This window comes from Candida margitis, assembly GCF_024628925.1.
Source record: "Candida margitis strain CBS 14175 chromosome Unknown scaffold20, whole genome shotgun sequence".
Taxonomy (NCBI): domain Eukaryota; kingdom Fungi; phylum Ascomycota; class Pichiomycetes; order Serinales; family Debaryomycetaceae; genus Lodderomyces; species Lodderomyces margitis.
The window spans coordinates 145,950-172,146 of NW_026261754.1; the positions used below are offsets into that span (position 1 = coordinate 145,950).

Genomic DNA, 26,197 nt, shown 5'->3' on the forward strand with positions numbered 1-26,197 from the left:
AACGTTCATTGCCATCCGAGAGAATGTTTTTGTTCGAGGCAGAGAAACCTATGCATTTGCCACCTAAACACAAACAAGTAACGTCCTAAACAAGCTTTTCGTTGCAAGGCGTCTTCTCATCAAACCCTACCTTCTGTCTCAGGCATGCTGTAACGAATAGGAAGTATCTCAAAGCATAGGGTGTTAATCAAACAAAAGCAGTAAAAAGCTCTGTTTCGAAAGAGCAGAAAAAAATAGAATATGTTTACACAAAGCAAAAAAACAAATGTACGTGTACTGATGTCAATAAAGTCTTCTATACACAGGCTTTGGTATCGGCACGTCCAAAATTAACACCCCCTCCCCTTTTCTCCTCGACGCCTGTGTTATTAAATTAATATTTGGAACATAGCCAAATGTCTTTATGTCCTTAGCAAAACGACTTTAAAACGGCTCTCAGGAACTATTGGCCTCACTTTCTTTTGACTTCCCGTTTTAATAAGCCTCAACAGCATTTTTCTTGTAACTATAAAAGTAGAAATATAATAATTATGACAACGACAAAAAAGCTCCAACTTTTAGAAACTGTGCATAAAAATAAAAGTGAAGTAAAAGAGAAGGAAATTATTATTATAAAACACTTCATTTTTTCGCATGCGAGTTTTAACCAATTTGTGTAATTTGAAAGGCTGCACCCTCGGAGCGGAGTTCCGTTACCAAAAGTTTATCACTACAGTCAACAATGGTATCCTTGCTTTGATTGCTTTGAGAGCTTTGCGCTACAAGTTAGCTGTAGTTAAAGTGAGAGCAAAAGTTGCTGCTGCATTGTATTAGGCTCATCAGAGAGGGAGTAATCCATCAGTGATTCTTGAAGCTTTTTCCGAATCGATGTAGCTGACACCCCCAACATCTGAACTTACATCAGCAATTCTTCGTCTTTGTTGCCTCAAGCGACCCTATACTAAAGCCTGAAGCTGTTGTCCAATTGGTATTCATCTTGGGAAGGTGCTCAGCACTACCTACATCTCTTCCAAAGAACAAATGTTTATTAAATCTCTAATACATCAAAATTACTTTTATCTTACAAAACAGTAGCAACAAACGAAACACCAACCAAGGCTCCCACGACTAAAGTCTTTTTCCAATGCTTCATTGAATCAATGTTGCTTGGTGAAGCAGCGCTTGAAGATGACGAAGACGAAGAGCCAGTAGAACTCGAAGCACTTGACTCTTCTGATGATTTAGATGTTTTTGAAGCACCAGCTCCTGAAGAGGATTTGGATGAACCTGATTCTGATGATGAGCCAGAGCTTGAAGGCGATTCCGAGGTTGAAGATGAGCCAGATTCCTCGCTGCCGCCAGTTGAAGCGGTACTAGTTTCTGAACTGCTACCACCACCAGTCAATGAATCCACACGTGCTGCTCCACCACTAGTAACCAATGAAAATTGAGAAACAGCACCTTGCGTAATCGTGCTAGCAATACCTTCGGCATTTGAAGTGACTATTTGATACCCTTGACCGCCTTCTGAAGTAAGCGAGTTGAATTCAACAACAACACCACTAGTTGCAGTGTGCCAAGCACCGTCAGCACCAGATGTGACTGTAACGAAAAGACCTTCGGCTTTTGAAGTGATTGTGTTTGCTACCCCGAGACCGGCGGATACAATACCACCAACTGCTGAAAGAATGTCTGCCATGATTTGTGTACTAATTGTTGTAAGAAATGGGTATACGGTTTAAAATAAAATGCACTTCACTCGAAAAGCCTTCAAACAAGAAAAACCTTCAAACAAGAAAAACCTTCAAACAAGAAAAACGGGTCCAACCCAATCCCTTTTATATAAATCGCCCGTAGTTATTAACTATGGCGCAAAAACGAAATGGAACATGACTTTTTCCGGCTACATGCTCGTGGGTAATTCGGATTGCTATTTTTGGAAATAAAATAACAAAAGCGTGGAGTGGTTTTTTTTACAGAAAACTTTCCTTTTTAATGCCGATTTTCCACACAGTGACAAAACTAACAAAATTTAAACGATGTTTATTGTTTTGGTAAAATTACGATGGGTAAACAACAATGGGTCGAAAAAAAGATTACGTGACCAGCCCACACTGAATGAGCCGCAGTGCAAGTAAAATGACACTGGAAACAGATTCACGCGTGACGAAACCCAGCCTTCTCGTTTCACCAACACTTTGCTATTTATAGCACAGAATGTCTCAAAGCCACACTTAAAATAATTTTCTTTGCCTTCGATCCGATTTTGCAACTGTTTATCAACAATGGGTTAGCCAGTGCTTACAATCTCTGTTTCCTTTACTATTAGGTTTATTGCTGGGCTGCAGGTCGGATCTTGTAAATACTTTTCTTCAACGGATGGTTTGGCTGCTCTCGATGCAAAGAATCGGCCTTAAAAGTTACATATGAGATATTGCTATTTGATGAACGGATTCACATTGTAGCAATGCCCACGTCAGTTACCAGTGGCGGAACTCTTCATGGATAATATTAACACTAGGACTGGATTTTATGTAGAAAAGCGAGGACACTGCCTGCTAAAACCCAGCTCAGAAATGGGGAGGAGGTTGTGCTTTTGCCTCAAAAAGACAAGCAGAACCCAAAAGCTGATAGGAAGGATCAAATATCACTGAAGGCGGATTGCTTCACTCTTTCAGGAACAGTTTATGCTTTAACTGCTGGTGACAGGGCCCTCTCTCCTTAACTATTATAGTTTCTAGATTTGCTAAAAATAAAATGTCGCATTTTTTTAAAAACGTGTTCAGGGCAAAAACCTTCAACCACAAGACCATCGATAACAAATCAGCCGCTCCTTTGCATTAGACATATATAGACACAATTGAGCACCATTCACATATAAAATTCCACCCACAGCGCTGGCCAATCCGACAACTTTTTATCCATTATGCTGCAACTATACTTTACATCAGCCAGGTTTAAATCGTATATTCCCGATTGGATAACTGTCATATTACTAATATACATCTTTTTCCAAGTTGTTGAGCATTGGGAGCCCTTTCATCGTCAATTTTACATCAACGACCCTAGAATATTACATCCATTTGCTACACAACAACGTGTCACTGACGATCAACTATATGTGTATTCGACACTTATCCCGAGTGTCATCATCATTATAACGTCATTGTTTATTGCCCCTACCAATGTCGATAAATTACATCTTATTCAACTTTCGCTTCTTGGGTTATTGTTTAGTGTGTCATCGGTTTCAGTATTGACTGATATTCTTAAATGCTGGATTGGTAATCCACGCCCCGATTTCATTGCCCGATGTGGTCCAAAGCCACAAACGCCATTAGATATGTTGGTCGATATTGGTGTTTGTACTTCGCCTTTGGGGGATATGTACTTGTCTGATGGACTCAAGTCAACACCACTGGGACATTCGTCGATGGCATTTGGTGGATTGTTGTACTTGTCATTATGGTATATTGGCCAATTGCAAGTTTTGACGAGAGAGAAACATAGAATGGGGTTATTGCTAGTGAGCGGATTGCCTATTGTATTTGCTGCATATATTGCACTTAGCAGAACTCAAGACTATCGTCATCATTTCTTTGATATTGCGTTTGGCAGTTTGTTGGGTATCGTGTTTGCTTGGTTTTCGCACTGGAAATATTTTGGTAAATTAACATCACTGCAGCTGGATGGAGTAGATACGATATAGAGTCTACGTTGGTGGTAGAGTTTTATAGAAGGGTGGCCCTTTGATGATTGAATCTTCGTCGGGTAGAGTGTGTATAATACTATTTATAAATGGGACTTGAAAGATATATAAACGGTAACGTGGATTACTAACATACATCTTGCTATTGATGATTCGTTAACCAAAACCTTTCTTTCCTTTGCATTTCGAACCAGCTCATAAGCTATATTCTTTGTGCCTTCCTTACAATCCTCCCCCACCCTGATACACAAACTTGATTTTTCTTTTACTTAGCGCGTACTTTATAGATGCAACACTGGGGAAAGCGGAACTTGTTCCTTCCAATTCAAGTAATTATATGCGCCAAAACATTACAAAAAAAAAAAAAAATCAGTTCACCCCAGATAATAAAGTATTCCTTGATATATATATATAATGGAACATCATTTATCCAAAATTTTAATTCATTTAAAAAATAGTTCTTTTCCTTAGTCTGATTTCATTTACAAATTCCAATACTCTTATTCAAAATTCTATTATGTGTGGTGGTAATCAATCAAATTCTTGTTGCGGACCAAGCAGTGCGTCAACAATCAAAGCATCTACTGATGCCTCAGCCGCTGGTGCTAGCTTAGCTTCTTCGCCAAATAAAGGAAAATGTTGTGGAAGCTTGTGCAAATGTGGATCAGGTTGTGCATGTCCATCGTGCAACACAACTAAGCTTTAGAGAGAAATACTGGGTTTTCGGAATTACATTATCTACAGTTTGATAGGGGAAAATAGTGTCAACAGATCAATAAAATATACAGGATACGGGATAAAGAACTTCGACTCTACACTTTGTCTAATCAATATTAATTCATTTTCTTAAACATAAATAATTATATACCTAATTTACATACTCAACGTTGTAAACTAACACACCAGGTTTATTTTCTTGGGCTCAATTCGAAAACTTCCTTCTTGATCAAAGCTTCCAATTCAGGGCTTACACCACCAAAGTATTTGAATACTCTATCTTGGATTTCTGGTTTGGCGTTAGCAGCATGGACAGCAATGTTGTGAGCCAAGTGTTCTTGTTGACCTGGGTATCTGGCCAAAACTTTCCAGAATTGAGATGGTTGTTCCCATTCGTATGGAGTAGCTTTCCAGTGGAATGGAGTAGCAGCACCTTCCCAGACTTCTTGATCTTCTTGCAATGATGCTTGTTTGAATTCAACTGGAACGTTTGAAGCCAAGTAATTTGGAGTGGCACCAAGGTTACCGTTAACGGTCATAGCACCATCTCTAACATTTGGAGCATAAACAGTACCGTGCAATGGTGAGTTGACTGGGATTTGGACATAGTTGGTACCCAATCTGTGTCTTTGAGTATCAGTGTATGAGAACAATCTTGATTGCAATACTGGATCAGCTGATGGTTGCATTGATGGAACAGTGTTGGCTGGTGAGAAAGCAGCTTGTTCAACTTCAGCAAAGTAGTTCTTTGGGTTTTCGTTCAAAGTGAATTTACCAAATCTTCTCAATGGGAAGTCCTTGTGTGGCCAGACCTTGGTCAAGTCAAAGACGGAGAATGGAGCCTTCTTGGCTTGTTCTTCAGTCATGGTTTGGACATAACAGGTCCATGATGGGTAGTTACCAGCAGCAATATTCTTGAACAAATCTTCTTGAGCAAAATCTGGGTTAGATCCAGCCAATGCACCAGCTTCTTCGTTGGTCAAAGTCTTGATACCTTGATCAGTCAAAAAGTGGACTTGGACATAGTGCCATTCACCCTTGGCGTTGGCCCATTTGTATGTGTGACCAGAGAAACCGTGCATGTTTCTGTACGAAGCTGGAGTACCTCTGTCACTGAACAAGAAACAAACTTGGTGGACTGATTCAGGGTTTGAAGTCAAGTAGTCCCAGAACATGTTGGCATCTTTCAAGTGAGTTTCTGGGTTTCTCTTTTGGGTGTGGATAAAGTGTGGGAACTTGGATGGGTCTCTAATGAAAAAGATTGGGGTATTGTTGTAAACCAAATCTAAGATACCTTCTTCAGTGTAAAACTTGGTGGCAAAACCTCTTGGGTCTCTAGCGGAGTCAGCTGAACCAGCTTCACCACCAACCGTGGAGAATCTAGTGAAAATCTTGGTCTTTTTACCAACAGTGTCCAAAAATTTAGCAGCACACAAATCCGTGATATCGTCGGTAACTTCGAATACACCGTAAGCACCGGAACCTTTAGCGTGGACAACTCTTTCGGGGATTCTCTCTCTGTCAAAGTGGGCCAAGTTGTCAATCAAGTTGACATCTTGCAACAACAAAGGACCGTGTTTACCAATTCTTTGAGTGGCGAATGGTTCTGGAATTGGGTTACCTTGTGAGTTAGTGAATACTGGAGCCATTGTGATAACGCTTAATAGTTTTTCTGATTATCTAATGATGAGGGTAAAAGGAAAATGAAATAAGCAGAATTATTTTGAATTCGACTGGGTGAGGGATTTCGAGGGATATTTATATAGATGGAGAAAAAGAAGGAAAAATAATAAATATAGACCACAAGGGGAGCGGGAGAGGGGAATTCCTTTATTAAGAAAATGCATGGTTGCCTATTGTCATGATTATTTTTACTATGTATTTTATTAGTGGAGACACTATGAAATAGGGTAGTGTGCGGCACAAAAAAGTCAGTTTTGGCCGTTTAATGTAGGAGGCCTTATATTTTTTCTGATTATCAATCAAGGGAGAAGATCCAGACCATGGAATTAATTAGTAACCAAAAACACGCATCTATTTAATCATGCCACAACTATTATGTTACATTTGCACTCTTTAGTACAGTTAGCAAAAGCATGCATCTACACAGATCGAGGTGGCAAGCTGATGACCTTTTCCTGTATGAGCAATTGTTGTTCTACATGTAAGGGTCATATAGTAGTAGAAGTTTCCACGATGGATCAGTTCTATAAAGTCAATCTCTAAATAGATCCACAGTCAATCTTAGAACCACCACACGTGTAGAACTACTATAACTATTTACGATAATTTTAGGCTGTGGCTCTCTTACTTTGCTGGTAATGTATTACCATTTACTTAATTCTCATTGGCTAAGGACGTGTATTTTATTGTTCTTTACACAATAAAAAAATTAACTTTTCCCCAGAATTCTAAAAAACGTCGCACATTTTATTATAGAAAATTTCAGAAGACACAAAAAATTTTAACCTCGGGTATAGTCTTCTTTCCGTCAAAAAGGTAAGCAAAGGCAAACTTCGAGGAAATGGCCTTTGCGAACGCGCTGAAAACTCAATTTAGTAGCTCATATTTGAGAGATATAACTTCTTTGAGCAAACCACGGTGGATGACAATGTTTCTGAGCGACTCTGGCAACTTCTCTGCCCCTATTTCCGTTCGGGTGGTGGATTTCATCTGCAAGGATAATCGATTTGAAAATGTGTATGTGTTCGTTTTGTTTTTGTTTTTTCTCCGTTTTGAGTAAAACAAAACTTTTTGGTGTGCATTGACTGTTTTGTGTAATTTGACTTTTACAATTACCGATAACTGCTGGCTACTTATTATGATTCAACTCTACCAGGTGCAAATTTGTTAACAGTGTAACTTTGGTTGATCATAGCGTTGGATTGGACTCTACACTAATCTAACACTACGTTAGCTCTCTTCTGGAGAATATCAGAATCTACTGTGGACTAAGGAAGTTTTCGGTGAACTCTCGGAGCCGTTTGGTGGCTGTTTTGTCAGTCAAAACAGCATGGTTAGTAGTAAGCGAACTTCACCAGTGAGACTCGAGATAATACTGCCATTGGTAAGCTATATTGGAGCGTGTATGAGCCAGCTAGTACAAAAGTGATGACAGTACGTGGCGGCATTCTATTGTTCGAGCTCATGTACTCTGTTGCTTTATTTAAAACTTGGTCCGAAATTGTAATTTACGAACATCCGCTCAGACTTTGTCAAGTCGAAAACGAAGTTTTTATTTTTTTTCAACATCCAATGTACTACAGAATATTCGGTTGTAATTACAAAGATTTTGGCGTGACGCTTTCTTCGTTATGAAGATTCGGACTATATAGTCAGGCGATGAACTGGGTTCGAAGAATTTAACTTTTGTGTCAGTGAACAAAAGACTTTTTTTGACAGATGGCATATATTACTAAGAACTAAAATTAAAAATAGGCAGCTTTTTGTGGTTGAGTTTTTAAGCAAATAAAGGTGACGGTCGTTCCGAACACCGTTTGCAGCATCGTTTGTCATTCGTAAACAGTGCCTAGACACTTTGAAAATTATGAATGGGCTTTTGGAAATCGCTGAATTATAATTTGATGCATAGCGTTTAAGATTAGTTTTCAAAAAGAGCCGAACTCCAAAACCGTAACATGTCACCAAAAAAAGAAACAGTTCAATTACATCCCTCTCGTTGACAGCATTAGCCAAAAATCATTTGGTTTGGGCTAGAACAATTAGACGAATTTGTCATTTGGAAATTACATGAACATTTACAGATCTAGCCTGCTTTAAAGAATTTTGCTTCAAAAATACACCAAAGTCTTTTCTTATAACTTCTAAAGTATTCTTGAACCAACTCCTAAAGAAGTGAGGTGAATGCATTGCAAACTTATTCTGTAGCAGCATTTGCGGTTCCTCAGTTGAGGGTAAGAGATGGAGAGAATTTATTTCTTTGATCACTTCTCAAGACACCAATAATGATAATTGACGCAAAAATGATGAACTGCATGACGTGCATCGGAAATTCACCTCCGTTCTAGAACAGCGGTATTTTTGTTTAACCTCGACTGCTATGGTGAGAATCCTTACGCCGCTTTCCCTTGAACAAAGAACAACCAATAGGTGAGGCAAGATCCTCTTTTGGCTGTTGTTTTTAAACGACTAGTTGACGACATATGGAACTTCATTCCCTTTTCGGATAGAACGAAGGTCTATGAGCACTTACGCATGATATGAGTCATTCTAGTCAACCTTGTCCAAAAGTTTATACCTACCACAAATGATTCCATCCTAAATTAAACTCCAACAGTGTTAGTAATAGCTCGTTCCAATGTAATTATTTTGCGTATATGATGTTGGGCATTCTGTAGGTTGACAGCTGTAGAGCGAAAGTAACGGCATTATTTTGAACGAGCGACAGAATGACCCCCCCCCCTTTGGTAAGAGGATGTTAAACGAAGAACCAAAAGTATGCTCCTCATCAGTCTTTTCTCTTCTATCTTTAAGCACCAGCACCGGCTTGCAATGAGGTACTGTGTTTTTAAAAAACAGTCCTTTCATATGTATAACCTTCTCGGCTTTTAACTTTAACCTGTTGAACTTCTTTTGAAGGGATCCCCAATATCAAATAGGAATACAACTTAGAATTTGAAATCATAAGCTCCGATGCTCGAAATTCAATCTTATTTTGTCTTTGTTGTTTTTATTTATAGACTTTTATTTATATTTTACGGTTAATATCAACTAAAGCACCACCAGCCTCTGTTTGTTTTGATGGTATATTCTTCAAGAGAGGTTGCAAAAGAAACACACACACAAGACTTGGCAGACATTGATAGTTTATATGTGAAATAGTTGAAGAACTGCGATGGTTTTAGTTAGATCTGCCTTTGTATCTCCGTTTTAAATACGCATAGGTTAAATCCCCCCACTTTGTGGTTCACGCGAATAGTTAGCTAAATCAGCAAAGATCTGAGGATTTATATTGTCTCCTCTATTCTTTTGTCTTGCATTTAGTTTGTCCACATCGAGGATAAGTTGTATAACTCTGTCTAAGCTCCTCATTTTGCCAAGAAATGTTTTTATTTTACATTTTGTTCATTAGCATGTTTCTAGAAGGGAAGCTCAGCATATGCAGAGGGGGTAAAAGAACAATCAGGAAATAAATAACAACCTTTATTTGATTGTTTACAAAAAATCTGGCACCTCTTTTTATTCTCGGCACAACGTCTATTGTAATACTTCACGGAGTTAATTACATCATATACAAGACCAATAACTTTTGAAAGGGCAAATCGATTCTATAAAGGTACTTTGTTCTCCATATTTTTTTTCCGTCTCTTCATATTCCGTTTGTTTTTTTCTTTCTTCAGGTGGAAAAAACACGGTGGACCCTAACTTGAATGAGACTATTCAAGCACTATTGTTTGGGTCTTTGTATGAAAAATGTGCATATATTGTATTTTTTTGCTGGTTTTCAAAAAAACACTAAGGCAAAGAGAAAAATTTGTGACTCGCAAATATGAAATTAGATGCAAGAGTGGGGGCTCTTCCTCTGACTGGCTTTATAGTATGCTGTTTTTTAGCCTTGTATCTGAACTAAAAAAGATCTAGTAAACAAAAGATACGACTGTTTTGTTACAATAAGAGAAACTGAAAAAGGATCCTAAAGGGTCAGGCACGAAAAAAAAAAATAAAAAAGAGAAAAAAGAGAAAAAAGAAATTCACCAAATCTTATAAAGTGTTTGTGTAATTGTTATATAAACAGTGTTCGACAACGGACCGGAGAAAATACATTCCGTTCAAACTTTGTTGTCGTGTGACGTTTATGGATGATTCTAGCTTTTGTAAACCAAGTCTTGTAACTTTATTGTAGTCAGAATAGTCAAACGCAAGGCTGGATTTGACTTCTTCTAGAACTGTCGTTTAAGGAACACACGGGGTTAAAACTTATGTAACACTTTTCTTCGTCCGTAGTGATTTACAAATCGCGTGCTTATGTCTCAATCGTAAATACATACCAATGTAAATGTATACTTAACAGACTTGCATTATAAAAGCAGAATGGGTCGACTATGAGTTTGAAGGCGTTTGCAGGTGTTTTATAGAAGTGTATGTGACGATAACGTGAAAGTAGGGCCAAAGAATGGGAAACTGGGACAAGGCTCTTGCTCATTGAATAGCCAATGGCTAGTTTGTACAACTCATCCTGTGGCTTAAATTTCTTTGTTTTACTTGTTTTCATTTTTTCTCCTCAGATAAGGAGAAAAAAAGCTTTAAACACTAATAAGTGAGTTATGCCAGGGCTACATTATACTTCTCTTGTAGGATACAGTAGTGACTTTAGAAAAGCTAAATAACATCCAATTTCCAACGAACTCTAGGTTTTACAACTAAACTTTGTTTCTTGAGTTGATGGGTTTTGTTTGTTTGTTTTCCAATTTCTAAAATTAATTTATTTTATGTTGTTATTTATTTATTTATTTATTTCTTTTTCTTTTTCTTTTTCTTTTTTTGTGTCGTGTTATCAAATTCAATCGTCACACGACTTTAAAAGAAAATTAGGATTTATGCATTGTTGGTTTGTGTAACTTATACTGGCTTCTATTTTTTTTGTGGAATTTTTGTATGGTAGTTTACATAACTAAGTCAATATGTATATATGTTGTGCTGGTTTGACCATTGCCTTCGTAAGTTGCTCTTGATACACTTCTTTTCTAAGTGTGTTGCGTTGAGGGGCTGATATTCCTCTTTCATAATAATCTTCATACGTGATTAATATTTTCTTGTTATCGCCTTCTCTCTCTCATATGCACTGCGCATTGCATAGACTCTATTTCTAGGCACTTCCTTTATATAACCCCTATTGTTTTGCAATTTTTGTGTGTCTGCAAAAGAAAAGAGATAATTTAAAACGTACAGAGATTTTATTACTAAACTATCACAAATCAACAATAAGAATTAATCTTACCAAGCAATCTCTGTTTCAATTAAAACTCTTTGAACAAAGCACAGAATTACATAAATAAAAAAAAAGTCAACAAATAATAGTTTCTTTACTATTGCAAGATCCGTGATCTAAATATCCACATTAAGCCCTTATTATTTTAGTTCTCCTTTGTTTAATTTATTTTACTTTTTTTTTTTAGTTTTTTAGACGCCAATCACGAATAAAGGTTTTACCAGAAGGAGGAAACATTACGACAAGATATATATATATATATATACGTAGTAAGCCACTCTCTTATTTTTTTAAGAAACTAGTAAGAAGTTTTACAAATTCTTTTTCATTTGTCTAGAGTATTAGCAGGAAAGACGAAAGATTCAAATCTTGCATTGAGAACCACTATATAAGCTAAACTGTTAAAGTTTGTCACTGTGTGCCCAATCTGAATTCAGAGAGTGATTAACATTCCTGATTATCTAAACTTACACAGCTTTTCAACTACAAATCAAAGGAGTAATCAACCTTTGATAATCTTTAATGGACACCATGATTCAGGTACTACATAAGTTGACATTAAGAAAGTCGAGAGGGATCTTGCTTGTGTTTGGCATAGTGCTTATACATATTCTAGTTGTAACATATTTCCAGCTGACACCCCTTCAAGAATACATATCAAATGTTAGTATATCCAAACTTCGGAAACTACTAGTGGGACAAGACAGTTATAAGGATATTTCCGAATTTGATATCGAGGTGGTGGACCTTGTTCAAAGTCAAGAAAAACTCCTCAAACAACAATCAAGCCAAGGAACATTCGACGACAAAACTCAAAAACAACTTGATGTCACTGAACAAGTGTTGAAGGAAACAACTTTCAACAACGACAACTCGTTCCATGTCATAAATATTCCATCAAGAGATCAAATACCACAATTTCAAATTTATGACCCTCGGTTTACTTTTGGGTTATTGCTAAAGTATATCAATGCTAATATCAATGATCAAGACCAGCAACAATTGCAACATCAAAACTTGACCATCCCATTCTTTCACTGGGCAGACTACACTGATATGTCTGTCATGGAAGACTACTTGTTCAACCCAGAAAAACAGTCTTGCAAATATTTTGATGCCACAATAGACGAAGCAACCAATAAAGACCAAAAGATATATGAAACTAAAGACTACTGTGTTGAAGATGACGAGATTAATAGAATCTTGTTAGATCCAGAGGCTCAACAAAATTACCCTCCTCATGTTATTGCTTCGTTTCAGAGAATAAAGCATGAAAGGGAATCTTCGCCTGCATTAACTACCGGTTTCCACATCTATGACAGAGCAGGAAGAAATAAACGAGAGTTACGCCCAATCATTGCTCGTTCATACCTTCACGACTTTATGCCGTCGCCATTGACAATGACTGTCTTGTTGCCCGGAGATAAATCAATTCAATTCGAGGTCAATCAATATGATCGAAAGAAGTTGCGAGACTCAGAGTTGTTGCAAGAGGGAGATGTCAACATAAAGGAGCAAATCACTTCACTTGCCAACAAATTACCTACCCGTATCGAAGACTTGCCATTTGAAAAACATCTTACACCAGAACACTTTGTTGATAAAACGGCACATAAAGTAATGACTTTAGAATCACAAAAATCGCCGCTTAACCAAACCGATCAACAATATCTTAATTCACTTCGAACCTCTTTGAATACCCAAGATGCACCAAAGTATTTCTATGAAGCCAACATTATGAAATCCGAAAAAGATTTCGTACAAGGAGGTCATTATGATTGGAGATTTATTAATGGGATAATTAATGATACGCCAATGCAGGAGGTTTCAATAAATGGATTACTCAAGGCTTTTCTTAGGTTAACAAACCAGTACAATATAAATACTTGGATCGCCCATGGCTCATTACTTTCTTGGTATTGGAATGGGTTACAATTCCCATGGGATGCTGATATTGACGTTCAAATGCCCATACAAGATTTACATAAATTATCCCAGTTGTTTAACCAATCTATTATTGTTGATTTCGGAAACGATTTAAACAGCGAAATGAGATTTGGTCGATACTATGTTGATTCATCTACATTCATTTCCCATAGAGCTAAAGGGAAAGGATTAAACAATATTGATGCTCGTTTTGTTGACTTGGATACCGGATTATATGTTGACATAACTGCATTGGCACTTAGTGATGAACCAGCACCCGACAGATACAACAGTTACTTGGCAGATACAGAGTACGATCGTAACAAGGGCGATAAATCAATTAGTCAAATTGACCGCAATGCATTTTTACAAATTTACAATTGTCGAAACAAGCATTTCTCAGGATTTAATGAACTTAGTCCACTTCGATTAAGTTCAATCCAAGGTGATTATGGATACATCCCCCCAGGATTTGAATCGATGCTACTTGTTGAATACAAAGAAAAGGGAATTGCCAGTACCGTCTATAAAAACCGTGTCTACTTGCCTAAACTACGCCTATGGGTCTATGATAAATCAATAACGGAATTTGTTGAAAAATATGTTAAAAATGACGGTGGTGGTGATGACAAGATGAAAACCGTCAAGGAAGGTGATGTCCAACTCAGGACATTTAACTTGACCAATGAAGAATATATTGAATACATGTATCAGAATGAACCAGTAATGCAAGACTTTATTGCCTCGCATGATGTTACTTCATTGCATAACTTGGAGATCCAATCTTTGTTGGATAAAGTATCAACCAAGGATTTATTTGTTAAATACGGAACTGATTTGTTGAGTGATGACGCCACAAGAGCCAATTTGAGATTAGATCATTTTGTTTATAAACTGAGAACTGTTGAAGGTGGATATGATTTCAATAATGAGTTAAAGAGATTAAGGGGAAAGGTTAGAGAAGTTGAAGTGGCTTGGAAGGAGAAGCAGGAGGGAACTAGTGAAGATAAACCAGTTGAGGTAGACGGAGATGAAATGAATAAAGATGGAACTGAAGCTTGATTGAGTGATAGTATACATAAGCAGCCCAAAGGATTATTTTAGACACAATCAGCGTTGGCAAAAGTGGTACGCCGACGAAAAGTACATACTTGAGTAGAAACAGAATAATTATTAATTTTCTTAAATCCCCTATTGAGGACTTGTAGGTGAAAGAGTTACGACTGAGGTTGTTCCTTTCTTTTTTCCAAGCTAGACTTTACGAACCTACGAATGCCAATCTCAAAAATTGCACAAAAATAAAAGAATGGCATTAAAAAATTGAAGGGTCCTTTCGACATTTTTTAATGCAATATTCAGCCACTGAAAAAGCAACATGAATAAAGAGAAAAAAAATTAGACGAGAGACTGCAGTGATGCACATAAGCAAAAGTAGACTGAGCGTTGCATAAAAGAATTGACTTTAATGAAGGAATGCAGTAGCGTCAGTAGGAATAAGACTTAACGGTTTATTTTAAATAAATGACAGGTCTAGCAACAGTCTAGCCTTATTCATTCATTGCTCTTGCCAAATCCTTATGCTGCTTTCAGTTGTTACCACTCGGTAACAGATATGCTCGACGATGGAATGCAAAAGTTTTCCTCCATATTATTTTGATCACAAAAAGCTAATTCCTCTTTTAGTAGATGGAAATGACACATTTGTTTTACATCGCTTTAATACGAGCACGACGAAGTTTTACTATTAAACGCTTTTGTTGGTACCTACAACGCTTGTCTCTTTTTCATCCATGTTAGAAATGTGGGTCGATATGCTGCAATGAAAGTGAAACAACAAAAAGGTGCCTCAACATCTTTTTAATTTAGAATTAAGGAGCTGTGCATACCCGTTTGCAGTTTACTCGTGTGCGATTTTGTCCATACACTAGTCTGCAACAGTGTCTACGATTTATGCTAGCACATAGGATTTTACGAATGGAGAGAAGGAACCTCCATCAGTTGTTCAATGGGGGTTTTTTTTTTCGCAGAGTATATAAATATGGTACGACTTTTATTTAAATGCGAAGCTAAAATTGAAAGTAAAGCTCACAGTTAACACGAACACGTTGTATATCTCTTGGCGTAGGTTTGAAAGTTTCTACACAGACTCAACAAGTTACCATCTGAATCATTGTCAAATACAAGTTTACAGGTCTGGTATCAATCAATACTGCCCAATAGCCAATGGAGAAAGTTCAACTGCCAATAGTTGTAATCTGAAAAGCATTCCTTGCTAAATATGTTGAAACTGTGTTGCTGATTTACTCTGCCTTTTCTTTAGATAGCCTCACCTGAATGAGTATTTTGAAATAATGCAACTTCACCCATTATAAGTTTCCGATTAAGTAGAAAATTTAGTGAAAGCTTGAAAGAGCAGTCAGTATCCCTCTCTTGGTAAGGTGAACTAAAGAGTCTACAGGCAATTCAAATTTTTTATTGTTTCTTGAGTAGTGGTCCTCAGCTACAGCTAAATATTTAAAGTTTTCTGGTTGCATATGCAACGTCTTTCATGGTATTAGTATAAAATTGCCCAATTTTCTTCTTCCTAATAATTACACTCCTTCAACTACGTCTTTCCTCTTGTTATTCTCCCCGTTGGTAGAGACACTAATATTACTCATTGAGTCATGCACCGTGTTGGCCTGTATTTTCGTCGTCCTTCATTCCGGCGGTCCAGAGGGATAGCATTAGCTATCCTTATTATCGGTCTAGTGTTTATACTCGGTATTCATCATCCTCCTATCAAGCATTATTTAGTTGAGAGGGTACCCATACCTCAACTCAGACAATATTTTATGACCAAAGAGAGTCCTAGACAACTTGCCGAGTTTGACGAGAAATTCCTTGTCTTTATTGAAAAGCAAAAGAGTGAGCTTGGGAGTGGAGCTAGCCAAGCCAATGACGCTAAAGTTCAATTGAAGCTTGAGTTAACACAAAAGGTTTTACGGGAAACTAATTTCACCACCGATGCATCATTTAACCTGATTATAGTTCCACCAAGGGAAGAAATACCACAGTTTCAAAAATACGACCCCAGATTCACATTTGGATTACTTTTGAGACATATCAACGAAGAGTATAAGTTTCTGCAGCAAACTCACGAGCAAGAATTGTCCATACCTGTGTTCCATTGGGCTGATTATGTCGATATGTCACCATTGGAAGAGTATATCTTGAAAACGGAGAAGCAAACGTGTCAACAGTTTGATGTTAGAAGCCCCAACCAAGGTAAAAACAGGGGAGAGAATTTATTTGATCCTGATGATTATTGTATTGATGATGGTGATCCTATTGGGGGTGTGTTGCAAAACCCACTTAAACAAATGAAATATCCGGCGCATATAGTTGAATCAATGAAGAGTATTCAACAAGAGTTGGCAAATTCGCCAGCTTTGAGTACCGGTTTCCATATACATAGATGGACTGGTAGAAGCACTAAGAGCTTGCGGCCAGTTATTTCACGGTCTTATCTTTACGATTTTATGCCGCCACCTTTAACCCTTACATTTTTGTTACCAGGAGACAAAGCTATTCACTTTAATGTAGATAACCAAGGACACCGGAAAAAATTGCGCGATTCGGATTTGTTACAAGTTGGCGAAATCAATATCAAAGACGAGATTACAAAGCTAGCTGGCAAAATATCTAAACCGATAAATGCATTCCCATTTGAGACTCACCTCAAACATGAGGACTTTGTCGACATGAGTAGAGAAGTCGTAATGAAATTGGAAGCGCAAGGATCGCCTCAGCTCAATCAAACTGATCAACATTACCTCTCTGGCCTCAAGTATTCATTACAAGAAGAAAATGCACCAAAACATTTCCATGAAGCCAACATCATCAAAGAAGAGCCAATGTTTGGATTTGGTAGTAACTATGATTGGCGGTTTTTCACCAACATTATCAACAAAACACCACTACTGCAACTGGCAAATAGTGGTACTTTGAAAGCGTTTCTTCGATTGACCAATCGTTTTGGAATACGAGCCTGGGTGTCTCATGGGTCCTTGTTGAGCTGGTACTGGAACGGATTACGTTTTCCTTGGGAACCTGATGTTAGTGTACAAATGCCAATACAAGATTTGCATCGGTTGACACGCATGTTTAACCAAAGTGTCGTTGTTGATTTCGGTCTCGATATGGATCAGGAAACAAGGTTTGGTCGATATTATTTAGATGTGGCGTCATTCATTTCACAAAGGACTAAAGGCAATACCAATAATGTTATCGATGCTAGGTTTATTGATTTGGATACTGGTGTGAAAATCGACATTACTGCATTGGCAGTTAGCGATGTGTTGGCTCCACTGCGATATTATGAAATATTATCATCGAATGGGGCTTATAAAGGGAAATCAATGTCAGCATTGGAAAAGAATACATTTTTACAAGTGTACAATTGCCGCAAAGAACAATTTGTGGCCATGAATCAAATTAATCCACTTAGATTGACTATGGTCCAAGGCGAGTTTGGGTATATTCCTTGCAGTTTTGAACTGATTATGATGAATGAGTATAGTTTGAAGGGAACTGTCAGCACATTCAACAATAATTATGTGTATTTGCCTAAATTGCGCATATGGACAAGCATACAATCCATCGTTGAGTTTTTAAGAGCTAATAAAATAAGCGAAGATCGGTTGGATAGTTTTCGCGAAGGTGATGCCGAGATGATTAGTGTTGATTTAAGTGATAAAGAGTACATTGAATATTTGTATTATGGAGGTACAGTGTTGCGTGAATTTTTGAATACGCGTGAAATGACATCGTTGCATAACTGGGAGGTGCAAAAATTAATGAAAGGAGAATCAACCAAGCATTTGTATATTAAACTGACTTGGGGCCTTTTTGGTCTGGGTTCTGTTGAATACATCAATCCTGAAGTGACTAGGTGTTCTTTATATGTGGACTATTTTGTTAATCAAACAAGGCACGTTCATGGTGGATATAGCTTTGAAGTTGGATTACAAAGTATGATGCATGCTATTAAAGATCATGAAGTAAATTGGAAAAAGGTACAAGAGGAGAAGGAAAGGAAGAAAGTAGAAGAGGACGAGAAGAAGAAGGCGGAAGAGGAGAAAAAGAAAGCAAAAGCGGTAGAGGAGAAGGAGAAAGCAGAAGCGGTAGAGGAGAAGGAGAAAGCAGAAGTAGAGGAGAAGGAGAAAGCAGAAGCGGTAGAGAAGAAGGAGAAACAAAAGAATGCCGCAACTGAGAAGGTACGTGAGGAACAAGACAAGAAGAATGCAGCTAAGTTAAAGGAAATTGAAGATAAACAGTCGCAGGGAGAGACCTAAATAGGGAAGATAAGAAATGTACGAGTGATGATGATGGGTTGAGTGATAAAACTACATTTATCTGCATATAGACAATAAATAGTAATCTTGTGTACTTTTCTATCAAAGAACAGGTGTTGCCTTACTAGCAGATTACAGCTAATGGTATGTGTCTAATCTAACATAAGTGTACAAACGTTTATCTTCGAATACCACTGATGGCCATGGAGACACGCTTCTACTGATCTTAGCTGCATGCATTAACGCTTAAGTCCTATTGGGTACTTAAATGCAACTGAATTTTCCGTTATCTCCGCCAGCCAAATTTCTTTAAGAGGTAGGAAGAGACAGTAACTACTTGTTGGAGTTTTTGAATTCTGGCATAAAATGAAACGAGAAACAAGGCTTGGTTAATATTCAAAAAAATTAAAGCAATCACAGCAAATCATTGCAAGATGTATATTTGACTAAAGATAACAAAGAGTAAGAGATTAATCACATAGTTAGAACTTGGGAAGTTACGAGTGGAAAAGAAGGATGAAATTATGAACGTAATAGTATTGTCTAAGTGGATTGTTCAACATTCTTATCTTATACACACGCATCTCGCTGGTGGTTGTTCCTATAGTGATGTGCAACTGTTTTGCTGTCCTTCACTTCACATAGGAGTAGTACTTTGTTGTTTATGTGGGTATATATCTACTGTATCAATTTGATCAACTACAGAGTATGCGTATTATGTGTAAATTTTGTGTATGCACACGATTGATTTCCCCTTCCCCTCTATCCCTTTGGTGTTCCTGCACCCATTGATTACACAAATCCATTAACTCTTTGTCTTTGTTTTTTTTGAAATTGTTTTGATGAAAAGAAGAAGAAGAAGAAATAAAAAAAAATAAGCATAAAAATATTATCTTTTGTGTGTGCGTGTGTGTGTGCGTGTGTGTGTGTGTGTGTGTGTGTGTGTGTGTGTGTGTTTAATAGATATGATATCACTGGTATAAAATCTCAAATAGACCAAAACGAATGAGAGAAATCACATTCCTCCTTTTTCCCCTTAGATTTATTGAGCAAACTCACTGCGGTGGGATGAATAAGGGTATAACTGAAACATAAAGAATTAAAAAATAAAAAACACATACTTAAATTTGGAAAAAGAAAAAGAAAAAGAAAATCTGTTGTATATTATTTTCCATTTGAATTTAAACAAGGCTTAGATATATAAAAACAATAATTACTCTATTAAGTAGAATTTGTATATATACACACGCACAGCTTTTCTATAAGAAGAACAGATAATCCCGCTGACCACCCAAATCATTTTGCTTCTATTTCTCTCGATCTTTTCAACTTTTTTGCTTATCAAACCTTGAACCCAAACGCTTTCCCCTTACTTTTGCGTTCGCTACTATTTTTTTCTTGGCAGAGAAGAAGAAACTATCACACAAAATCGGATCAATTTCCTTCGATTTTCAAATAGCAATCACACGACCATTCACCAAACAAATTTCAACTTTTTTTTTACGTGAATATCGTTAAAGCCGGATTTCGCTTTTACAACCACTCATTTTACTTCCAGACAACTTACCAGTTCTAGCTATCTACTTCTTCGTCTTCCCTGCTATCCCCAAAAATACCATGAATAAGGTTGGCCCAATACTCCGCCGAGTGGCTATAAGGCGATCAAGAGCTGTCTTGCTATTATTTATCCTTCTAGTGATCCATATTTTTATCGCATCTTATGTGCATGACACTCCTATCAAACAATATATTGCTGATAATGTACCGATCCCACAGCTAAAACAACTACTACTAACAAACGAGTCTGTACGAAATGGTACTGAGTTTGATACTACAGTACTTGAGTACATACAGAAGCAAAAAGACATCAGCACAAATATACCTGCGAGGATAGATGATAAAACTAAAGAGCAGATTGAGGTGACAAAACAAGTATTGGAGGGAACCACATATACTACTGATGACTCGTTTAATATAATCACCATCCCACCGAAAGAACAAATACCAGCATTTCTGAAATATGACCCTAGGTATACATTTGGCATGTTGCTAAGGTATATCAATGCTAATGTTGATAGTCAAGAGGTGGAGCAGCTGCTGCAAAAGTTAACAATACCTGCTTTTCACTGGGCCGACTACGTTGACATGTCAGCGTTGGAGAAATACCTATTCAATCCAGAAAAAGAGCCTTGTTCATACTTTGACACCACCGTTAGGAATCCAAAGAAGAATGAACGTGAACACTTTTTCAAACCTGAGACATATTGTGTGAGTGATGATGACATTGATAGAATTTTAAAAGACCCTGAAGCGCAAGCAAGGTACACTCCAGATATTATTACAGCTTTCCAAAGAATACAACGCGAACAAGAATCATTACCTTCATTAACCACTGGGTTCCATATATTCAATCCAGCTGGGAGGAATATGCGTTCAAAGCGACCAGTCTTATCTCGATCTTATTTATACGACTTTATGCAAGTACCGTTGACAGTTACATTCCTATTACCAGGAGAGAAATCACTACAGTTGAATGTCAACCAAGCACAACATACAAAATTAAAAGACTCAAATATATATCAGCAGGGTGAAATTAATGTCAAAGACGAAATTACTTTATTGGCTAACAAGTTGACAAAGACTGGCGGGGACCTATTTCCTGAGAAACATCTCACTCATGAGCAATTTATTGATTCAAGCGCCAAAAATGCTGCATCATTGGAGTCACTGAGAACTCAGCTCAACCAAACTGACCAGAATTACCTTCAAGCACTCAAAACATCACTTGGGGAGCAAGATCCATGGAAATATTTTAATGAAGCATACATTTTGAGAAGGGAAGCAAATTTCGCTCTTGGGAGTCATTATGACTGGAGATTTATGAATGGGATAGTCAATGGAACGCCGAAGCAAGGCATATCCATTAATGGGTTACTCAAGGCATTTCTCAGACTAACAAACCAGTACAATATAAATACTTGGATCGCCCATGGATCATTACTTTCTTGGTATTGGAATGGGTTGCAATTTCCATGGGATGCTGATATTGATGTTCAGATGCCCATCCTGGACTTACACAGATTTACCCAATTATTTAATCAAACTGTTGTTTTTGATTTTGGTACTGACTTGAATCAAGAAACAAGGTTTGGACGATACTTTTTGGACTCGTCAACGTTTATTTCGCATAGATCAAGAGGAAACGGAAAAAACAATATTGATGCCAGGTTCATTGACATGGATACTGGATTGTATATTGACATCACGGGCTTGGCCATCTCAGATATGCCAACTCCCCGAAGATACAATTTTCTTTTAACCAAGACAAAATACGCCAGTAAAGAGAATGACAACTCGATCAACCCCATTGAAAAGAATAATTTTTTGCAAATTTACAATTGCCGTAATGCCCATTTTTCAAAATTACAAGAAATTAGTCCGCTTCGATTGAACTTGGTCCAAGGTGAGTTTGGTTACGTTCCTTACGATTTTGAAGGTATGTTGCATGCCGAATACCGTGCCAAGGGAACTTCAAGTACATTCTTTGCCGGCCATGTCTTTTTGCCTAAATTGCGAATTTGGGTCGATAAGAATTCAGTGTTACGATTTGTCACCAATGGCGGTAAAAATGATGGCCAAGGTCGAATGCAGAGGATCACGCAAGGTGATGCCAATATAATAACGGTTACATTGACTGATGATGAGTATATTGAATATTTATATCAAAATAAGCCAGTGTTGCGTGACTTTATTGCCACTCATCAAATCACATTGTTGCACACGTTGGAATTACGCAAACTCGTAACGAGTAAGTCGTCATTACGGAAATTTCTAAAAGAAAATGCTGGCATTTATGGGTTTGGTGATGTTGATGTTGATGCCAAATTGACTGAGCCTAAACAAGCCAGTTTGCAATTGGATTTTTTTGTGAATCAAGTTAGAAATGCAGAAATGGGATATAATTTTAATGATGAGTTGAAGAAGTTAAACGACAAGATTCAACAGAATGAAGCGGATTATCAGAAGCGATTGAATCCTGGTATGGTTGAGAAATTTAAAAAAGAGCTTTGGGCGGAAAAGAAAGAGAAGGAGGAGGAAAATGAAGATAAAGGGCAAAAAGGGAGAAAGAAAACAAAAAGGGCTACAAAATAGAGCAAAAGAGTTGCTATAGGAGTAGGATTGATTAAAGCTCAGGTAGACTTAATCTTGTATAGAGAATGGAATCAAAATGTTTCAGTTACACGTACTTTACCCTATCCAAGCTGCTGTCATAGCGCCACAGAAATCTACTCTGACTTGTCGCTTGTCTGTCTTTTCGCAACCTTTTCGAAACTGCGACAGCATGCAAACAAAAAATAATAAGGTGATTTTTTTCTTCTCTCTTTTTACACGACTTTTGAACTACACCCAATAGAATCAATACAAAAAATGTTACGAAAAAAAAAGTGCGAGCCAACATCTTAACCAGCTAACAACTACAACCAAACTGTCACTTACCAACACAATGTCAAGACAAATCACCCTCCGTAGATTGGCCCACCACTACGCCCCATCCAAATACTTGAATGACCTCGCCTACAAATCTAACAAGAAATTAGGCGACCAATTCATCCAATCGTACGAAACCAAAGTGCACCATTCGGCAAAAATCACCGATACTTGGAAGAGATTGACTTACTTGGTGGCTTTACCTGCTATTTTGTTAACGGCTATCCCTGTGGGAAAAGTTGAATTGGAACATGCTCATCATCGTGAACATACTAGACATTTGAGCGATGATGAGTGGCCGCAACAATATGATTATCAGAATATTAGATCGAAGCCATTCTTTTGGGGCGATGGAGACAAGACTTTGTTTTGGAATTCTGATATTAACAGACACGTTCAAAAGGATTAAACATGTATGAAAAGAGCTTTTTATGCCGAATTTTTAACCCCCTAAGTTGAGAGGATAGTGCCAATGTGTTTTTTTTATTTAACGTTTATATATTCGTTTGAAATTGAATTTTAAGCATTGTTGAAGAAATGTAGAGGTTTCCAGTGGAGTCTTGGCTACTGGCTTGCTACTCATTTGTAATTTATTCTCCGTCACAGTATGTTTCAATTATCTATAGAGTTGAAAAAATGTATAAATTGTTGGTTGCTGCAATAGCCACTGAATTCTCCTTTGGATGCCATGATAAATGTAAGATGTTCTTTTTGAAATCAATATCATCATAATCACGTCCAAGATTAGACACTCCTCCACTCATCATTCTCCTTCTCGATGAATGATGGCCTGTCTTTTTCGACTTGAATGCAGATTTATCCGCTTGTAAAATAATCTCTTCCTGGTCATCCTCATCTTCCAACTGTGAAATGGGGGAGTTCTTGTTATTAGGTGGTGAGTCCAATTGATCAAACTCATCGTCGTTATCAGCTTCTTCTTCTTCGTTATCGTCATCTTCTTCTTCATCCTCATCTCCATCGGCATCATCATCGGCACCACCTGCACGTTCCCTTTTACTCTTTTTCTTCTTCAGTTTGGACGATGCTTTGAATGTCTTGCCATCATCTCCCGAAGTCACATTTGGATATATCATAAATTTGTTGTTGTATGAGCCAGTCATTACAGATCTACTATCACCGCTAAATTGTACTTCAAACTTATCAAACACAGAATCGTTCTCATAAGTATCACACAACCGATCTCTTAAGTGTTCATGCACATTGATTGTCTTTACTGGTTTGCTCTCCATTGCCAAATCCCAAATTTTCACCGTCATATAATCTCTTGAAGCAATATAACGGCCATTAGCACTGAATTCAACATCTGAGATAGAGCTGGTGATCTCAGTAAAGAAATTGTGTGACGATGGGTCGGAATACTCTTCGAAAATCTTGGAATGGGTGTCACATAACGAATTCGATCTCATATCGGACAACTTTATCGTTCCCTTTGAAGAACTGTACATGAACAAATTACATTGTGTCGGATGGAATTTAGCACTGGTGATGACTTCGGTCAATTCCTCCATATTTGTAGGCTTGATGTCAACAATATTGAATGATTGATCAGCTATGCCCAAGTTCCACAAATTTATTCTTAAATCATCGGCACTTATAAATGTCTCTTGGTCAGAATTCACAGAAATTGAGTTTATATGATATGCATGGGCATTAGAATAAATCTTTTTAGGTTGTGCTGATATCAATTTATCGTGTAATTCCAATTGGGGCAATTTCAATGCTGATATGCCACCACCATCGTTAGAATAATGGCTCATTCCATTAAGGTTATTGGCCGAGACCAATTTAATTTGCCTTTCTTGAATCTTCCACAACTTGATTGTCTTGTCATTGGTTGATAAAAGATACAATGCATCAGTACCACTTTTCAACCATTTAATTTTATTTATCGTCTCTTCAATCTCCAACGATTTCAAATAATCAAATTCGGCATCATGACTCTGAAACTCGGTAAAAAACTTGTATTCGCAGTTTTGTTTCTTCTTATTGTGACTTCTTTCAAATAGCACAACTCGTCCCCCCTTATCTCCAGTTGCTAAGAAATCTCCGGTGCTGTCGAATTCAACTGTGGATATAATGTCTGCTTCCGTGATATTCTCTATATCTCCCTTATCTCCAAAGCATTGGGAGAATTTCCATGTTTCATCCTGAGTCATGATTGCTGATTGTTTTTAGTTTGTTGTTGCTAAAAGGGCGTAAAATCTTTATGATATTTTGTGGATGACAATGTACAAACAAAATAAAACAAAAAAGAAAATGTCAAGCGCCGTATGTACGCTAAAGTAATTGAAGACTAATTATGGTGAGTGGTTGTAATGTGATTGATGCAGATAGCTAAGCTATGCCTGTGTGTTTGTGTATGTGTATATGTTTGTCAATTTTAAGGTGGGTTATAAAAGTGGTAGAATTGTGGATAAATAAATTGACAATGATCAGCAAAAGCCAAAAAAGTGTGTCGTCCAATTTTTCCTTTTTTTTTTTTTCCTTTCCTTCTGTCTCCGCTATGTGTATGGGATGCCGTCCCTCTGCGCTTATTGTCTCTTTCTGTCTCTCTCGCTGAAGGACGAGAAAAAAATGCTTTGAATGGTCTTCAATTGCCTGGGATGTAAGACTAACTATAAACGGCTGTGCTTGTCGATTGTCGTCTTGGATTATACCTTCTTAGAGTCAAGTTTCACACCGTTTAGACGTCTCGTAAATTTAATGTCGCCATTTGGCGGTATTGATCTACCAAACTGAAAACTGCCAGTAAGATTCGTGCCTCTTCTTGTTCGAAAATCCAAAATAGGGCAAGGAGTGTATTTAGATAGCATTATTGTGAACTGTTGAGTTGCTTCTTGGGCTTGTATCGAGTCACCTAGTGTGATTCTAAAACCTATTCTGAGAATTACCACGAAAATGAGAACTCAGTGATACTTTCAGCACGTTTAAGATGGTACTAGTGACTAAAACAGGTCTAAACTCTTTTCTATGCTTGTTGCTTGTTGAATAAAATCGCTATATTTTAAGCAGTTTAAAAGAACTTCATAAGACTTGGCCTCTCATCTTTATTTGTACAAATTTTGCAGCAAA

General features: G+C 37.4%; 8 protein-coding genes across 8 annotated transcripts; 5 read left to right on the forward strand and 3 right to left on the reverse strand. All coding sequences in view use genetic code 12, as the record gives it.

The window, feature by feature from the left end:
- Positions 1-1,060: 1,060 nt before the first annotated feature.
- CANMA_001020 (uncharacterized protein) lies at positions 1,061-1,678 on the reverse strand (the record flags this gene model as incomplete). The annotated part of the gene is made up of 1 exon (XM_051812947.1): positions 1,061-1,678. One exon carries the CDS (start codon positions 1,676-1,678, stop codon positions 1,061-1,063), a length of 618 nt encoding a protein of 205 aa, XP_051673406.1.
- A 1,227-nt stretch (positions 1,679-2,905) lies between these two features.
- Positions 2,906-3,688, forward strand: CANMA_001021 (phosphatase PAP2 family protein; the record flags this gene model as incomplete). Its single annotated transcript, XM_051812948.1, has 1 exon — positions 2,906-3,688. One exon carries the CDS (start codon positions 2,906-2,908, stop codon positions 3,686-3,688), a length of 783 nt encoding a protein of 260 aa, XP_051673407.1.
- Positions 3,689-4,596: 908 nt separating this feature from the next.
- Positions 4,597-6,054, reverse strand: CANMA_001022 (catalase; the record flags this gene model as incomplete). Its single annotated transcript, XM_051812949.1, has 1 exon — positions 4,597-6,054. One exon carries the CDS (start codon positions 6,052-6,054, stop codon positions 4,597-4,599), a length of 1,458 nt encoding a protein of 485 aa, XP_051673408.1.
- A 5,831-nt stretch (positions 6,055-11,885) lies between these two features.
- On the forward strand, positions 11,886-14,342 carry CANMA_001023 (uncharacterized protein; the record flags this gene model as incomplete). Its single annotated transcript, XM_051812950.1, has 1 exon — positions 11,886-14,342. One exon carries the CDS (start codon positions 11,886-11,888, stop codon positions 14,340-14,342), a length of 2,457 nt encoding a protein of 818 aa, XP_051673409.1.
- Positions 14,343-15,946: 1,604 nt separating this feature from the next.
- CANMA_001024 (uncharacterized protein) lies at positions 15,947-18,616 on the forward strand (the record flags this gene model as incomplete). Its single annotated transcript, XM_051812951.1, has 1 exon — positions 15,947-18,616. One exon carries the CDS (start codon positions 15,947-15,949, stop codon positions 18,614-18,616), a length of 2,670 nt encoding a protein of 889 aa, XP_051673410.1.
- Positions 18,617-20,233: 1,617 nt separating this feature from the next.
- On the forward strand, positions 20,234-22,768 carry CANMA_001025 (uncharacterized protein; the record flags this gene model as incomplete). Its single annotated transcript, XM_051812952.1, has 1 exon — positions 20,234-22,768. One exon carries the CDS (start codon positions 20,234-20,236, stop codon positions 22,766-22,768), a length of 2,535 nt encoding a protein of 844 aa, XP_051673411.1.
- A 352-nt stretch (positions 22,769-23,120) lies between these two features.
- Positions 23,121-23,513, forward strand: COX13 (cytochrome c oxidase subunit VIa; the record flags this gene model as incomplete). The annotated part of the gene is made up of 1 exon (XM_051812953.1): positions 23,121-23,513. The coding sequence occupies one exon, from the start codon at positions 23,121-23,123 to the stop codon at positions 23,511-23,513; it is 393 nt and encodes a 130-aa protein (XP_051673412.1).
- Positions 23,514-23,724: 211 nt separating this feature from the next.
- On the reverse strand, positions 23,725-25,281 carry CDC55 (protein phosphatase 2A regulatory subunit; the record flags this gene model as incomplete). The annotated part of the gene is made up of 1 exon (XM_051812954.1): positions 23,725-25,281. The coding sequence occupies one exon, from the start codon at positions 25,279-25,281 to the stop codon at positions 23,725-23,727; it is 1,557 nt and encodes a 518-aa protein (XP_051673413.1).
- Between the last annotated feature and the right edge of the window lie 916 nt (positions 25,282-26,197).